The following is an 18,424-nucleotide window of genomic DNA, read 5'->3' as shown; positions in this document are numbered from 1 at the left end:
ATAACAAACATAAAGTATAATGTAAGCCCACAATTAAAGTGTAGCCAGATACAAAAGCAGATACTGAGGCACTTCTTGGGCACATAATAATAGTGTGGATCATGTGGGTTTATTCACGGTTCCTGTGGTTTGTTCTGATGGCACGCTCACTTGTTAAAGTCACCACAATAGATGTTAAAGTCGGGAGATGAACTGTCCCTGAGTATCCCTTTTAGGCTTTCTCCGCCCTCCATTTTATTTGAGTTTTCGCTTATTTTGTCATTCCTGTTAATTATATGTCCCTCTACTCTATTTAATGTACATTTGTGAACCTGTTTACTTATCTGACCAAAATTGGCCATTTATCTACGACTAAATCATAGATGTGATGGCATCATTTTCCTCACCTTGGGTTTACTTATCTTCCCCTTATTCACCCCAGTCATGATTCTATTATGGCAACCTTTTTCTTATATTTGTGGGCACTCTGGCATATTCACCTTCCTGTCTCCAGTTATATCTAAGCAAGATCTGGTATCTACATGTGGAACGCAGGTGATATAACATCTAGATCTAGCTTGCGCTCAAATTCGTATCCGACGGTGCGTGCCACCGAACGGATATGGTTCTTATCTACCGGTAGTAGTATTATTCCTGCTTTATCCAACGTGCTGAATGAGACATCCCATATTCCCTCTTACAACATATCTTTAGCGGTAAGTTCAGCACAGCATTTGGGCATCGATCATTCTATTTCAGTATTATTTCTCTACACACCAGCACATTATGTTTACCTATGGATCGCATTTGCGCTCCATAAAACCAAAAGTTAGGTGGAGTCACAAACCCCGTCCAGCAGGATATGCCCCCACGAGCGGGAGCACCATTTTCAAACATCTCAGGTATATATGGGGCCAGTTTTGGACATGTTAGTGCACCTAACTCATCCTGGTTGCCACCATCTACACCTTTTCTGTTGTACTTTTGTCCCCTGATGAACCAATAATTATCTTCAACGGGGAAACGCGTCGGGACCAATGATTTAAATTTTTTTTGGGCATTTCCAGGGTCACTTAGGGTTAAGCCACCGATAAGTGGGGTCACCGCTTTTGGGATAGCCTAAAAGGGACACCCAGGGACAGTTCATCTCTCGACTTTAACATCTAATGAGTTGACTTTAACCAGTGGGTGTGCCATCAGAACAAACCACAGGAACCGTGAGTAAACCCACATGGTTCACACTATTATTATGTGCCCAAGAAATGCCTCAGTATCTGCTTTTGTATTTGGCAACACTTTTATTGTGGGCTTACGTTATACTTTATGTTTGTTGTTCTATGCGGGGATATTCAGGATTTTTATCATGTTATATTAAAAATTATGTTTTAGAGGTTTATTTCCATGTAAACTAAATTGATTATCCCTCTTCACCCTCTACACTGCAGATATCTCCATCAACTCCCAAGGCTGCCACCTACAGAAGTTCTCTTATGACTCTGCCATAGTCGGCCTTATCACAGGTGAGGATGACTCAGAGTACAGACAGGGGACACAGGATTTTGTGGACTGGTGTCAGCGGAACCAGCTCCAGATCAACGCGGGCAAAACCAAGGAGCTGGTGGTGGATTTCCACAGACACAGGCCCCCTGCTTTGGTTCTGGTGAACATACAGGGGACGGACATTGAGGTGGTGGACTCTTATAAGTACCTGGGTGTTCACCTGAACAACAAACTGGACTGGAGCCATAACACTGATGCTCTTTTCAAAAAGGGTAAGAGCCGACTCTATCTGTTGAGGAGACTGAGGTCCTTTGGAGTGCAAGGGACGGTCCTAAAGACATTCTTTGACTCAGTGGTGGTATCAGCCATATTCTATGGTGTGGTTTGTTGGGGGAGTAACTTATCTGTGGCTGAGAAACAGAATTTAGGTGCATAAATGAGCACTATGACCTGACACCGTGCAGCTCTCTAAATCTCCCAAGTGGTGGCACTAACCAGAGCAGAAGAGAGTTTTTTTATTTTATGTCTGATCTGAGGTCTGATGAGGATTGGGGGTCTGATTTGGTGGTCTAATCTGTGGTCTGATGAAGACTGGGGGTCTGATGAAGCTAGGGGGTCTGATTTGGAGGTCTGATAAAGATTGGGGGTATGATTTAGGGGTCTGATGTGAGGTCTGATGAGGATTTGGGGTCTGATGAAGATTAGGGTTCTGATGTGAGGTCTAATGAAGATTGAAGTCGGATGATAATTGGTGTCTGATCTGAATCTGATGATAATTAGGGTTCTGATGAACATTGGGGTTGGATCTAAGGTCTGATGAAGATTGGGCATCTGATTTGGGGGTCTGATCTGATGAAAAATATATATATATATATATATATATATACATTTTCTCCTCTAAAACTTAGTTTGAATGTCAGGTGTGTCTAATAGAGCGAAAAATACTCTCATGGAACTATACATTTAAAGAGGACCTTTCACCGGTCCTGACATGATCATATAACTAGCTAGCTGTGTAGGGCATATTGAAGTCATGTTACAGTGCTTACTATGTTTCCTATGCGCTGCTCCATTCGCCTGCCAGGCTTCCCCCCGTATTGGTTTCCCGTCTGGTATGTGATGTTCTCCGCTGCAATTGGGCAGCTAACAGTTAGGGAGAAGGAGACGGAGAAGGAGACGCCCCCCTGAGAAGCAGGGCCATCTCCTCCTTCCTGTACCGATGGACCTGGTATGAATTTACATACCAAGCAGAAAACCAATATGGGGGGCAGAGCAGGCGAAAGGAGCAGCGCATAGGAAACATAGTAAGCGCTGTAGCATGATTTCACTATGCCATACACAGACAGCTAGTTATATGATCATGTCAGGAATGGTAAAAGGTCCTTTTTATGGTCTACAGTCGTGGCCAAAAGTTTTGAGAATTACATAAATACTGGAAATTGGAAAAGTTAAGTTTTTATAATAGCAATTTGCATATACTCTAGAATGTTATGAAGAGTGATCAGATGAATTGCATAGTCCTTCTTTGCCATGAAAATTAACCTAATCCCAAAAAAAATTGCAGAGGTCCTGAAAAAGAAGGGCCAACACTGCAAATACTGACTCTTTGCATAAATGTCATGTAATTGTTGATAAAAGCCTTTGAAACGTATGAAGTGCGTGTAATTATATTTCACTACATTACAGAAACAACTGAAACAAAGATCTAAATGCAGTTTAGCAGCTAACTTTGTGAAAACTAATATTTGTGTCATTCTCAAAACTTTTGGCCACGACTGTAGTTTAGTGGAATGATGCATATTATTAGCCAGTGACAATTTTACATGAACTAATAGGTATTAATGATAGAATTAGTTTGAAAATAATATAAAAGTTTAATGAAAAGTCAAGGAAATATGTAAAAATTACTATTATTATTGCTGAAGATTAATTCATCTCTCTAGTTGTCAATCACTGCTCTAGTGTCCTGTCATTCATGTAATTTACAATAATATCTTGTCACTAAAGCAGATGGGCTGTGGCCTTGGCAGAGGAAGAGTTTTACAATAAGTTAAAAACCAATGATCAAACCTCATCTTGTTATACAATGCATTCAGAAAGTTTTCAGACCCTATCCATCTTTCACATTTTGTTACGTTGCTGCCTTGTGCTAAACTAAGTAAAAAGTTTTCCCCATCATTCTGCACCCAATACTCCATAATGTCAAAGTGAAAACAGAATGTTCAAAATCTTTGCTAATTTATTGAAAAGGAAAAACTAAAATCTTGCATGGACAGAAGTATTTAGACTCTTTACTCAGGACTCAGTTGTAGCCCCTTTGGTAGCGATTACAGCCTCCAGACTTCTCGGGTATGATGGCACAAAGTTTACACACCTGGATTTGGGGATTTTCTGACTTTCTTATGCTGCCCTAAGTGCCCTGTAGTGCCATGTTCCCCCCTCTCATTGATGTCCATACATTTTACAGCTGCGCATAGCCATGGCTAGTGCTGCTAAGCCCAGCCCACGTTCAATCAAAGTGGGTGTCTAACCCTCTAACCCCACAGATGTCACAGTCAATATTGACAGTGGCATCTCGGGGTTAAATGACTGGCATCAGTGTCATCGCCCATCCCGGTCACTATCAGCGGGTGCCTGCTTTATTATACAGTAGGAATGCGCCATGTATGGAGCAAGCTCAGCAAGCACATACATACGTGAATATGCATTAACCCCTTCCCGACCAGCGCTGTAATAGTGCGGCGAAGCAGGACGTGACTTGCCGCCCAACGCCGTACTATTACGGCGGGCTGATCGGGTGGGTGCAGGAGCTGCGCCCGCCCGATGATTGGCAGGGGTCTGGCAGTGACTGATAGCCTGACCCCTGCTGTATGCGCCAGCATCGGTGAAAACGTGTGATGTATGGGGAGAGAGGGAGCAGCCATCAGGGCTTACTTAGGCATTGTGGCTGCCTTCCCTCTTAGCCTATGAGATCCAGCCCCCTAGATTTCACAGGCAAGCAGGCTGTAAGTGTATTACACTGGTAATACACTTACAGCCAATGCATTACAATACAGAAGTATTGTGATGCATTGTAAAGGGGATCAGACCCCCAAAAGTTGAAGTCCCAGAGTGGGACAAAAAATAAAGTGAAAAAAAAAGTAAAAAAAAGAAAGTTTTACAAAAAAATTTAAAGTTTCATGTAAAAAAAAGTGTCCTTTTCCCAAAATAAAGTAACTTTAAAAAAACAGTAGACATATTAGGTAACACCGCATCCGTATCGACCGGCTCTATAAAATATCACATGACCTAACCCCTCAGGTGAACACCGTCAAAAAAATAAAAATAAACTGTGCTAAAAAAACAAACATTTTTTGGTCACCTTACATCACTAAAAGTGCAACACCAAGCGATCATAAAGGCGTATGCCCCCCAAAATAGTACCAATCTAACCTTCACCTCATCCCGCAAAAAATGAGCCCCTACCTAAGACAATCGCCCAAAAAATAAAATAACTATGGCTCTCAGACTATCGAGACACTAAAACATGATCTTTTTTGTTTCAAAAATGCTTTTATTGTGTTAAATGTAAAATGTAAAAAATAAATAAAAAAAGTTGACGTATTATGTATTGCCGCGTCCGTAACAACCTGCTCTATAAAAATACCACATGACCTAACTCCTCATATGAACACCGTGAAAAAAAATAATAAAAAAAAATCAAATCAAACCGTGATCCCTTCCTGAAAAAATTATACCCTACCTAAGACAATCGCCCAAAAACTGAAAAAACTATGGTATTCAGACTATGGAGACACTAAAATATTATTATTTTTTGTTTAAAAAATGATATCATTGTGTAAAACTTACATAAATAAGAAAAAGTAGACATATTAGGTATTGCCACATCCGTAACGACTTGCTCTATAAAAATATCACATGATCTAACCCCTCAGGTGAACATGGTAAAAAATAAAAAACTGTGTCATAAAAGCAATTTTTTTGTCACCTTACATCGCAAAAAGTGTAATACCAAGCAATCATAATGTCATATGCACCCCAAAATAATACTAATCAAACCGTCATCTCATACTGAAAAAAACGAGCCCCTACATAAGATAGTCACCCAAAAAATGAAAAAAGAATAATATATAAATATTCAGTATCGCCGCGTCCGTAGGAACCTACTGTATAAAAATATCACATGAACTAACCCCTCAGGTGAACACCGTAAAAAGATTAAAATAAAAAGTGTGTCAAAAAAGCCATTTTTGTCACCTTACATCACAAAAAGTGTAATAGCAAGCGATCAAAAAGTCATACGCACCCTAAAATAGTACCAATAAAACCATCATCTCATACTGAAAAAATGAGCCCCTACATAAGACAGTTGCCCAAAAAATGTAAAAAAAAATATGGCTTTCAGAATAGGGAGACACTATAAATCCTTTTTTTCAAAAATGCTTTATTATTTAAAACTGAAACAAACAACCAAAAATATTTGGTATTGTCGCATCCATAACAACCTGCTCTATAAAAATATCACATGATCTAACCTGTCAGATGAACATTTTAAATAACAAAAAATAAAAACGGTGCCAAAACAGCTATTTTTTGTTACCTTGCCCCACAAAAAGTAGAGCAACCAAAAATCATATGTACCCTAAAATAGTACCAACAAAACTGCCACCTTATCCCGTAGTTTCCAAAATGGGGTCTTTTTTTGGAGTTTCTACTCAAAGGGTGCATCAGGGGTCTTCAAATGTGACATGCCAGCTTAAAATTATCCCAGTGAAATCTGCTTTCCAAAAACCATATGGCGCTTCTTTCCTTCAGAGCAATGCCCGTATGTGTGCCCGTACAGCAGTTTACGACCACAAATGAGGTGTTTCTGTAAACTACAGAATCAGGGCAATAAATATTGAGTTTTGTTTGGCTGTTAACCCATGCTTTGTTAGTGGGAAAAAAATTGATTAAAATTGAAAATTGAAATTCTGAAATGTAATCTCCATTTTTCATTAATTCTTGTGGTATACATGTGGTAATAACTTTTAAATGCTTTTACTTATCCAGGTCATTCTAAAATTGTTTTCTCGTCACATATTGTACTTCATGACAGTGGTACCATTGAGTCTAAATATTTCATTTTTATGTATAAATAAATAAATAAATACCAAATTTACCAAAGATTTGGAAAAATTCGCAACTTTCCAAATTACAATTTCTCTGCTTTTAAAACAGATAGTGATACATCCTAAAATTGTTATAACTTTGCATTCCCCATTTGTCTACTTCATGTTTGGATCATTTTGTGAATGCCATTTTATTTTTTGGGGACGTTAGAAGGCTTAGAATTTCAGAAGCAAATCTTGAAATTTTTCAGAAAATTTCCAAAGCCCACTTTGTAAGTACCAGTTCAGGTCTGAAGTCACTTTGGGAGGCTTACATAATAGAAACCACCCAAAAATTACCCCATTTTAGAAACTACACCCCATGTCCCATTTGAAGCCACCCTGATGCACCCCTAGAGTAGAAACTCCAGAAAAAGTGACCCCATTTTAGAAAATACACCCCTCAAGGTATTCAAAACTGACTTTACAAACTTTTTTAACCCTTTAGGTGTTCCACAAGAATTAATTGAAAATGGATAGGAAATTTCAGAATTTCACTTTTTTGTCAGATTTTCCATTTTAATCATTTTTTTCTGCTAACAAAGCCAGGATTAACAGCCAAACTAAACTCAATATTTATTGCCATGATTCTTTACTTTACATAAACACCCCATATGTGGTCAAAAACTGCTGTATGGCCATACGGCAGGGCGCAGAAGGAAAGGAATGCCATATGGTTTTTGGAGGGCAGATTTCACTGGGATAATTTTAACTTGCAATGTCACATTTGAAGACCCCCTGTTGCACCCTTAGAGTAGAAACTACAAAAAAGTGACCCCATTTTGGAAACTACGGGATAGGGTGGCAGTTTTGTTGGTACTATTTTAGGGTACAAGGTAACCAAAAAATTGCTGTTTTGCCACTGTTTTTATTTTTTGTTATTTACAATGTTCATCTGACAGGTTAGATCATGAGCTATTTTTATAGAGCAGGTTGTTACGGACGCGACACTACCAAATATGACTTTTTGTTGTTGTTTGTTTCAGTTTTACATAATAAAGCATTTTTTTTTTTAAAATGATTTTTTTGTGTCTCCATATTCTGAAAGCCATATTATTTTAATTTCTTGGGCGAATATGTCTTTTGTAGGGGCTTATTTTTTTGACGGTTTGATTGGTACAAGTTTGGGGTGCATATGACTTTTTGATCGCTTGCTATTACACTTTTTGTGATGTAAGGTGACAAAATGGCTTTTTGACACTGTTTTTATTTAATTTTTTTATGGTGTTCACCTGAGGGGTTAAATTATGTGATATTTTTTATAGAGAAGGTTGCTACGGACGCGGCGATACCTAATATGTATACTTTTTTTATTTATTTTCGTTTTATACACTAATATCATTTTTGAAACAAAAGAAAATCATGTTTTAGTGTCACCATAGTCTGAGAGCCATAGTTTTTTTTATTTTTTGGGTGATTCTCTTAGGTAGGGTATGATTTTTGCGGGATGAGATGACGGTTTGATTGGTACAATTTTGGGATGCGTATGACTTTCTGATCGCTTGCTATTATGCTATTTGTGATGTAAGATGACAAAAAAAATTGCTTTTTTGACACCGTATTGATTTTTTACAGTGTTCACCTGAGGTCATGTGCTATTTTTTATAGAGCAGGTTTTTACGGATGCGGTGATATGTAATATTTATACTTTTTTTTTTACATTTAGCAAAATAAAAGCATTTTTGAAACAAAAAAATCATGTTTTAGTGTCTCCATAGTCTGAGAGCCATTTTTTTTTTTGGGCGATTGTCCTATGTAGGGGCTCATTTTTTGCGGGATGAGGTGACGGTTAGATTGGTATTATTTTTGGGGCCACACGCCTTTTTCAATCAGAGAATCTTGTTTCTCACATTCTGTGAGTCCTTTAGGTGCTTTTTTACAAACTCCAGATGGGTATTCATGTGTCTTTTACTGAGGAGAGGCTTCTTTCTGGCCATTCTGCTATAAAAACCAGATTGGTGGAGTGCTGCAGTGATGGTTGACCTTCTGGAAGATTCTCCCATCTGCACACAGGATGTTTGGAGCTCAGCCAGATTGACCATTGGATCCTTGGTCCCCTCTCTTACCAAGGCCCTTATGCCCCGATTAATTACTTTGGTGGGGCGGCCAGCTCTAGGAATAGTCCTGGTTGTTCCAAACTTCTTCCATTTAGAAATTATGGAGGCTACTGTGCTCTTGGGAACTTTCAGTGCAGCAGAATTTTATTTTTGGACCCATCTCCAGATCTGTGCCTCCACACATCATGCCTCATGGTTTGGTTTTTGCTCTGATGTGCATTATCTGCTGTGAGACCTTATATAGACTGGGTTAAATTGTATTGGCTCCGTGGAACCAAAGTTCGCATGAAGTCCCGCAAGACTTCTGTTAATTCCTACTGTATTCATATCTGCGTATTGAAAAACAATTTAAAATAACAATCTGAACTGGGCTTTGGTACTGGCTGGTACCTAGGTATCAAAGCCCACTCCAGATACCTATTTTAAATTGTTTTTAAATGCGCAGATATGCATACAGTAATAATTAACAGATGTCTCGTGCAACTTCAGACACAAAAAACTTTGGCTCCATGGAGCCAATACATTTTAACACTGTATGGATATAGCATTAAAATGTAAGTATTTGAACGAATAGACTTCAGATCTATGATCTGAAGGTCAATTTGCTCAAGCCTACAAATGAACACTGATATTATATGTTTGGTCTGATTAGTCTGATTATAGTCAGAGTGTAACATCATTATTTTGATTCCTATTAAAAACAGGAACTATGCACACAGTGATATCATAATATTGGCATAATGCACACATTGAAGGGATACAGGGATAATGTGCAGTGTGATGTCATAGTACCCATATAATGCACACAGTGAGGTCACAGTATAGGATGTACTCAGTGATGTCATAGTACAGTGATAATACACACCACAACATTAACACATAATAAAAAGGTCGCCATGTATACCAATGTCACATGCTGGCATAATGCCCACATAATATATCAGTATAGGGATAATGCAGGAATTATGCCAAAATCAATGTTGTCAATAAGGAATAATCAATCCACAGGGCTGCATTTCATTTTTATACACCCTCTTTCCTATCGTAGTCCTCACTAACTCCACCTCATGCCTGATTTGCAGTACCGTATATGCCGGCGTATAAGACGACTGGGTGCGTATAAGATGACCCCCAACTTTTACACTGAAAATATAGAGTTTGGGATATACTCGCCTTATAAGACTACCCCTTTTTCAACACACACCAAAGAAAAATTTAAAAAGCATTAGATCTGATTTCAATATGGTAATTTTAATTCAAATAAGTATGACATGCTGTTTGCATGCCATCCCTGCATCCCACCACCATTCCTAGGTACCACCGCCATCCCATGGTATCACCACCATCCCTGCATCCCACTACCTTCCTTGTCCTCCCTCCCTGCCTCCCAGACCCTAAACATGTGCCACCTATACCCAGAACATGTTTTTGTTATGTTATTCTTCATATTCACATTCACATATGCACATCTGCGCCGCACTTAGATACGCCGCACGGAGATCTCGAACATGCGCAGGAGCGAGATGCGAGCGGCCGTGAGGATCCCGTGTATCCACGCTCACCGCATGAAATCTGGCACATGCGTAGGAGCGAGATGCGAGCGGCCGGGAGGATGGCGGTACAAGGAGCATACAAGGTAAAGAGCAGGGGGGAGGCATACAAGGTACAGCGCAGGGGGGGGAATATGCCGTGGGTTACATCGCAGCTCTCAGCTGCTGGGGATACAAGGCAATAGCCCGGGCTCTCTCTGTTGATAATTCGGGCGTCCCGGCACTGCAGCGCCCGCCATACCCGGCGTATAAGACGACCCCCCACTCTAGAAAATATTTTCTAGGGCTCAAAAGTCGTCTTATATGCCGGTATATACGGTAGGCCCCAGAGTAGCTGCTATGGCTTTTACACCTGTGGCCATAATTTATTATCTTATAAACAAAACTAGTTTATTTGTGATAGAAAAATCCCTTTAGTGCTCTCCTAATCACCTAGTTTCTGATGGTATGCTTCATAAAAGAGTGAAATACTGCACAATAAAGCCAGAATGCAAAATCCAGATTAGTCATAAACATAAAGGATATCATTGCCACTTTACAATATACAGGCAATGGCTTACAGTGGACAGTGATGAGAATATAAAGTGGCAGACGGGTGTGTGTCGGGTTGATGTCCAGCTCCGAACTGTATTTCCTTCCTTCTAGACAGTAATGCACCTACCAGATTTACTCTTCTTTTTATAGCATTGTTAAAGCAGTAGTTCAGCAGCCGTATAATCCGCCTCAAGATGTTCAGCTAAGTTAACTACTCTGCTGCGTGCGCGGCTGCAGCACAAACATTTGCATTGTAAAATATAACAGCTATATTTATTTAGCCGAGCTTCTGCTTCCTCATTTGCATTGGTGACTTGTCATTTCCAGTGGAGGCAGTGTGCTCACAAAGAGACCCATAAACCGGGGAAATGATCTTCTTTATACCATGCATGTCTACGTCGAAGGATGATGGAACCATTTCCCCTTCCTCGCTAAGTAGAGTAGAACTAGAACCGAAGTACCGGGAGAAGGTAATTGTGCTGTAAAAGGTGGAGGATCCCATTTAAGAATTTTCTGATGCATGTAAAGAGTCCAATTACCGGTATAAAATGCACCTGCAGCAATCCTTGGTGATTTCTAACATTCTTAGAGGAATTTTCTGGTTTGCATCAGCGTCCATTAAAATAATCATTTATGACGTTAGCTGTAATTTTGTAATATATTTATTTTACCTTTACCTTCACATGACCATGTCCATGCAGCTTATTTCCTGTAATATTATGTCAAAGCAGCAACGGGGGCAGTGATAGGGTAGTGTCTATGTAACTAGCTGGGTGGGAGGTGCTATAAACTAGCTGGGTGTGGTTAGGGGCAGTGATAGTGTAGTGTCTATGTAATTAGCTGGGTGGGAGGAGCTATAAACTAGCTGGGTGTGGTTAGGGGCAGTGATAGGGTAGTGTCTGTAATTAGCTGGGTGGCTGGGTGTGATTAGGCTGATTCTAGGGCTGTGGCAGAGAAAGGTGAAGTGCATCATGGGTTTGGTTGGATGCAGGAACAGGAAGTGCTACATACAGGATGGAAACCAAAGTGATTGGTTAAGATGGGGAAACTGGTCCAAATTGAAGGAAAAAAATCATGGGAAAGAGGTACTGTACACGAGGCAAGCATCTACATGAGCATATCTGTTAAAAACCCCTTTAAAGGCTATGTACACCTGTGGGCAATTTTTTTTATTATTTCATTGTACCTATTTTGAGCTAAAATAATTTTTTCAACTAGTCTTTATTAAAAAAAAATATGGCATCCTCTTTTGTGTACATAGCTGAGATTCTGCAGTAGCAGCCTGTGGATTTTCTGCCTTTCCCGTCAGTTGGGAAGGTGATGGGCTACTTATCTCTGCTCTCTGACATTATAAACACTCAATATAGCTCAGTTCTGATCTTTCTTATGAGAATGTGGCTCAAATAAGTGTTTATGACCTCTTAGTAATTTAGAGATGAGGTTTATTAGATGACCAGCACAAAGTGAAAGTACCAGTCACACAGCTAGAAAAACAGTTAAACCTTTGTAACAGAATGGCTCAATATTCTTAATAAAGGCCAATTGAAAATATGATTTTAGTCCAAAATGAGCAAAATGCAATCATAAAGAAAAATTGCCTTTAAGGCTGGGTTCAGGCATTGCAGATTCGATAGATATTTGTGGCGTGGAGTTAAAACCACAAATCCACAGCAGTTCACAGTACAGTATGGATAGAGTTTCCAAAACATAATGGAAAAAAATCTATGTGGATATACTGTATTTGCATGCTGTGGATTTTCAAATATGCAGTATGCACATCATGTTGTGGAAATGCCACACATATTCACAGTAGATTTAAGCCATTTTAATGCACCAGGGGAAATATTTGGCAAATCTGCAACAAAATCTGCATTTATCCATGTATGGATTTTGCCACCAAATTTGCACTATTTTATACACTTTATACCGAATACCCACTAATTTGCAGCCAAATCCAAGGGAGAAATTAACCACCGCCTTGGGACTTATATTTATAATTTATAGTAAGGGGTATCTAATTTCTTATATCTTACACACCTCTGAAATGTTGCAGAATCTCTGTTTCAAGTGGAATCAGTAGCTTCTTGTCAGTCACTGACTGAATAACATGAACCGTTTCTGCAAAATGAGGGTCTGCAGCATCTGAGCTGTGAATTGCAGTGTCATGTCAGTCCAACCACCAGTCTTCTATAGACATAGTCGGGGCACCAGGTCTCTGAGATAACATCAATTTAGAGACCATAAAAGTTTCACACACCTTATCTGAAAGATAATTAAGGACTCATTCTCAAGATCTTTGATATGTTGTTCTGTCATTTTTCAAATGTCCATTCATTCCCCCATGCCTCTGTTCTTATTGTATATATATTGCTGTTTCTTCATATATTCTTGTAGTACGCCTGATGAAGGGACTGGTGATGTCTCGAAAGCTCGCTATGTAACATCATTACTTCTATTTTTGTTAGCCATTAAAAGGTATCAAACCTGCAATACTCTTATTTTGTTTCTCTTAATGAGAGCACTAAACTCGTCCAACCACCTCATGTTCCTTCAATCACTGTGGAGAATCAATGAGTACAATGTTTGTTTGAAAACAAAACAAATATGTTTAGATGTTAGTGGTACAAATATTCTTCTTGCATCCTCTTGATATCTGCCTACATTAGACACTTTATACGTATACCTTGTTGACCAAATCCATTGCTGTCGACAGGGCTGACTGACAGTCTGATGTGTATGGAGAGCTCCTGAATCTCCCCCGACAGATGATATTGGGAGAGAAAATGGTACATTGAATTTCAACACTTGACCCTTTTGTTTAGTGGTGTCTGACAGCAGTTTTCTGCTCCCTCTATTCAAAACACTTTCTCGCTTTGCTAAGTGTATATGTGTATGGGGGAGTCAAGAGAGAAGGAATGTTCAGCTGACACCTACTGATTATGTATGAGCACCTTAAAGGACTTGTTTGGCCTTGGAGCTGTCAACTCTGCGGTCCTCCCTTGTACCCATGAACATAAAAAAAAACAACCACCTGTCCACGGCACCACTGCTGCTCCATTGCCAGCCTCTTAAAGTTCCCGCAGGACCAGGAAGCAGCTTAGTCCCATGACCGCTGAAGCCAATCACAGGCCACAGCAGTCACAGCTATTTGAACGGTACATCGCCACTGTGATGTAGCATTCAATCCTCTGTGACCACTGAAGGAATCAGAAGCAACCAGAAACAGAGTAGTGGCAGGATAGGTGAGTGGGGGGTTTCATGTTCAGGGAGACAAGGGAGGTCTCCGGGCATTGTTGGCTCCAAGCCGGATAGCTAAAGTAAAAATGGAATCACTATTGGGAAATCTGAAAATCATGTTCATGAGATTTCATATCTGCCCAAATTTCAATAAAACTTGTGAACCTACCTAGCCTTTCTGTATAACTGGGGCAGCCATTCATTTCTCTGCTTGTAATTGTACTGCCTTCTCCATAGCACACATTGTCCTGTCTTCATCTTGCAGTTGTCTTAATCTCTAATTCATGATGTTTTCCAGTCATCCACCCAATTTCCTAGAAGTAATGTTCATTTGATTGGGTACAGCCTTGGAGCTCATGTATCAGGATTTGCTGGCAGTTATATAAACGGATCAGACAAGCTTGGAAGAATTACAGGTAATTTCTAATTATTTAGTACAATCCTGCAACACAACTCATTGCAATAACATATTGATAAATTCCATTTCCAATCCCATATTGCAGTGTGCGATAAACGGCTTGTTTCCAGGATTCACATTCAGTCACCGATATTACTGATTGTCAATGCTAGAGTGCAATCATTCCACCCAATGGAAAAGAAAGAAAAACATGAAAAAAATGATATTTGTTTATACTACAGGGTAGAACTCCAATTGTTTACGATAAACTTTCATTTTTCCATAATTGCATTTTATGGTTATTATCTGCATGTTTAATTATGCAGCTGTTGTGACTGCTATTCATGAATACTAGTTTTATGTACCGCTACAATTCTACAGTCTACAGTGTGCAGTTATTTTCCGAGTCTGTATTTCTGTGCATATAGACCAGGACATAGAACGGTTTTGTCATTGCTTTGTTTTATTGTTGTATTTCCTGCTTTTCATTTCTGTCAGAAATCTGACGGTGAGCCACCACACAACTTGAATGGGGAACACAAGAAAGGATTTCTAGGGCTTTTAAAGACAATTTATCATTGTAGGTGTACTATGGAGTTGCTGTATGCACTTTTGGAAAATGTATAAAATCGGCATACAGTAATAATACATTTAGTGCAAGTAAGATGTGGTTTACACCTATTTCAGTAAACATACACCTGGGGGGGGGGGGGGGGGTGCCTGGCAAGGAGTTGCAACGTTTTGTGACTTTTTTTTTATCCTACTACATTAGTGAATTCCTAAACTTTACATCTACTTGTTACATTTATTACAATCTCCCTTCACCCATTTGTTGAAGTTCATTCCTCCAAGGCCGCCAAGTGTTTAGATATAGTTGCCTATTATTATTTTCCCAGCCTGCTAATTCCTCCAATCTATTAATTTGTTGTATCTTATTCTTCCAGCCCCCTAAGGATGGAGGGATGGGGTCCCTCCAGTTTGAAGCAATGAGAACTTTAGCAGCAGCTAGCATATGTGTAGGGAGGTTGTCTTTGGATGGTTTAAATGTAAATTGCGGCAGCCATAGAAGAACCAACTCCGGTGTCAGCACCATATTTAAATAACATTATTTATGTATTTTTCCACTTCTTTCCAGAATCGCTCAATCAATGAACAAGTCCACCATATGTGGAGCATCGTACCCTTTTCCCTCCCACACCTCCAACATTTGTCATTAGTTGCAAACCCTATCATAAAAAGGAAGTCTGGTGTTTTATACCACCTCGTTATAACTTTGAAAGAGTTTTCCTGAAGGCGGACACACCTAGAAAAGCCACTAGCATGTGCCATAATATATTCAATGTCTTCTTTCGAGAAGGACCTATCTAGTTCCTTTTCCCACTGTGTGATATAATAAGATTTGGACAGTGCTCTCTTTTCTAAAAGGTTTTTATAAATTAGGGAAATCAATCTCTTTGGAGGTGTGGGGAGTATTGTGAAATTTTCTAACCAAGATGGATCAGGTAGGGGTAAAGAGACCATTGACCTCACCTTTCTAAAGGTATGAGTGAAATCCAATTGATGTATATGAAGTGAGGTTCCTGGATTAGTTATGTTGCATATCTCAGAAATCGGTTGGGCTTGTTCATTATCCAATAAAGATGATAATTTAACAACCTTCAACTTCAGCCACCAGCTGTCTCTAGGGTTCTATTTTGGATTCAGGAAACTGGGTAATACTGTAAATGGAGCCAATTTAGACAGACCCCGCTTGGACTGAGGCAGAAGTGGGGTAGTACTACAGATCTTTATCATCTCTCTAGTCATTTCTCCAAAAACCTCGCTAGCTTTGTCAGGTAATATATTTAGCCATAAACAACTATGCAAGTATGAACCCATTAGGTGCCTCTCAATATCTAGATAAGGCGCGGTCACTCCATCATTCGCTAACCAGACCCCTCTAGCCAGTTGTAAGATTTTGTAATACAAGATGAGATCTGGTAGAGAAAAATACCCCCATATTTTCCTTTTGTGTTAGATAAGAATATGCCAACCCAACTCAGTCTTTTTACTCTTCCATAAAGGAAAGTAAACAAAGATTTGAAGTCCCCCAAAAAAACTGTTCGGAAATTTATATCTGAAGGGTCTGTAAGATATATAGTATCTTGGGAAGCACAAAAGTAGAAAAAGGTTCATCCTTCCAATACCAAGACATATAGGGGAATCTGCCGGGAGCTCAAATATAACATAATTTTGTGTGAAAGCATAAAATGAGCTGAAAAAGAAAGGTAAAGGGTCTGGCAGACAATGTAATCCCCTAAATACTTAAAGGGGTATTTCTCATCTTATTGATCCAATTTAAATAAATTATATACCCCCCAGTGAGCCTTTTTTAAAAAATTTCATAAAAAAAAAAAATTTTTTCTTTAATTCATCTTATTAAAATTCATTGTTGATTGCGCCCTGCCCATGGATACGGCCACCGCTCGCCGGCCGCATCCATGGGCCGCGCTTGCGCAAAAGAACTCCGGCATCCAGCGAGAACGAGCACGGCTCCGGGCGGCCGCGCATGCGCAGATCTATATTCCTTTGTGCCGCGTCTGAAACAGAGACGCGCATGCGCGGCTCCATTCTAAACGCGGCACAAATAATTATAGATCAGCAGAGGAGGAGGGGAGCTGTCCGGTCTTTGAGAGTTCAGCAGCGCAGCCCGGATCTCCTCAGTGAATGGTGAGGAGATCGGGGCTGTGCTGATGTGTATAACTGTCCCCCCCCCTTCTTTCGATTTCAGGATGGCCGAGCGGAACCCACCATTGGGCACTGCACTGCTGTCAGCCCCCGATGGTTACCATGGCAACCAGACGCCTTCACAGGCATCCGGCTTGCCATGGTATATCTAAGCCTGATCAGGCTCCTGCCTTCAGGCTAAGTGTCAGTGGCGTAGGGATCGCACAGCCCCCCACCCCAAAAAAATCCGATGCCTGGCAGCGGCGAGTTCGATCGGAGTCCCAGCAGAGCTATGCTGGGGCTCCGATCGGTTACCATGCAGCCAGGATGCTACTGAAGTCCTGGCTTGCCATGGGTCCATTTACTCTACCAGCAATATACTTACCTGCGCTGTGGGCCAGCCCGCGTCTCCTTTTTGTAACTCTATCACAGGTCTGTGCGGGCATTGCTAAAAGCAATAAGCAATGCGCCGCACAGACCAGTGAGATCCCAGATGAAGGAGCATCGGGCAGCCACAGCCGCAGGTAAGTATCTGGAGGCACTATGGGGGCTGGATTAAGGCACTATGGGGCTGTATTGAGGCACTATGGGGGCTGGATTCAGCACTATGGGGCTGGATTGAGGCACTATGGGCTGGATTGAAGGCACTAAGGGGCTGGATTTTGGCACTATGGTGGATGGTTTGAGGCACTATGGGGCTGTTGTGAGGCACTATGGGGTGGCTGATGGATGTAGCAGAGCTGAATATGCTGCTGTTTAGCCATAGTCTAGTGGGAAGGAATAGACAGATGTAGCAGAGCTGTATATTGGCGGGTCAGCATCAATGCTGTGGAAGAGAGAAACTGATGTAGCAGCGTTTAATACGGCTGCTGTTCAGGACACAGTTCTAATCGGGAAGAGAATAGACAGATGTAGCAGAGCTGTATATGTGGCGGGTCAGAATCAATGTCTGGTGGAAGAGTGAAACTGATGTAGCAGAGCTGAATACGCTGCTGTTCAGACACAGTTCTAATCGGGAAGGGAATAGACAGATGTAGCAGAGCAGTATATTTGAGCGGTTTAGAATCAATGCTGGTGGAAGAGAGAATTAGATTTAGCAGAGCTGAATAAGCTGCTGTTCAGCCACAGTACTAATGGGAAGGGAATAAACAGATGTAGCAGAGCTGTATATGTGGTGGGTTCAGCATCAATGATGATGGAAGAGAGAAACAGATGTAGCAGAGCTGTATATGAGACTGTTCAGCCACAGTGCTGGTGAAGAGAAAAACAGGACACATGACGCTGAGCTGTATATGCATCTTTACAGATACTATA

General features: G+C 40.4%; 1 protein-coding gene across 2 annotated transcripts in view; it reads left to right on the top strand.

Annotated features, from left to right (window-relative positions):
* The window catches only part of LIPC (lipase C, hepatic type), a 284,375-nt gene that overhangs the window by 180,300 nt on the left and 85,651 nt on the right, over positions 1–18,424 (top strand). For both annotated transcript variants that reach the window (XM_040413885.1, XM_040413884.1), the window contains exon 6: positions 14,306–14,423. In XM_040413885.1, coding sequence (XP_040269819.1) covers positions 14,306–14,423 — 118 coding nt within the window. The remainder of the gene's footprint in view (positions 1–14,305; positions 14,424–18,424) is intronic.

The sequence above is a fragment of the Bufo bufo genome, chromosome 1, assembly GCF_905171765.1.
Source record: "Bufo bufo chromosome 1, aBufBuf1.1, whole genome shotgun sequence".
Taxonomy (NCBI): domain Eukaryota; kingdom Metazoa; phylum Chordata; class Amphibia; order Anura; family Bufonidae; genus Bufo; species Bufo bufo.
This window is presented reverse-complemented; position numbering and strand designations above follow the sequence as displayed.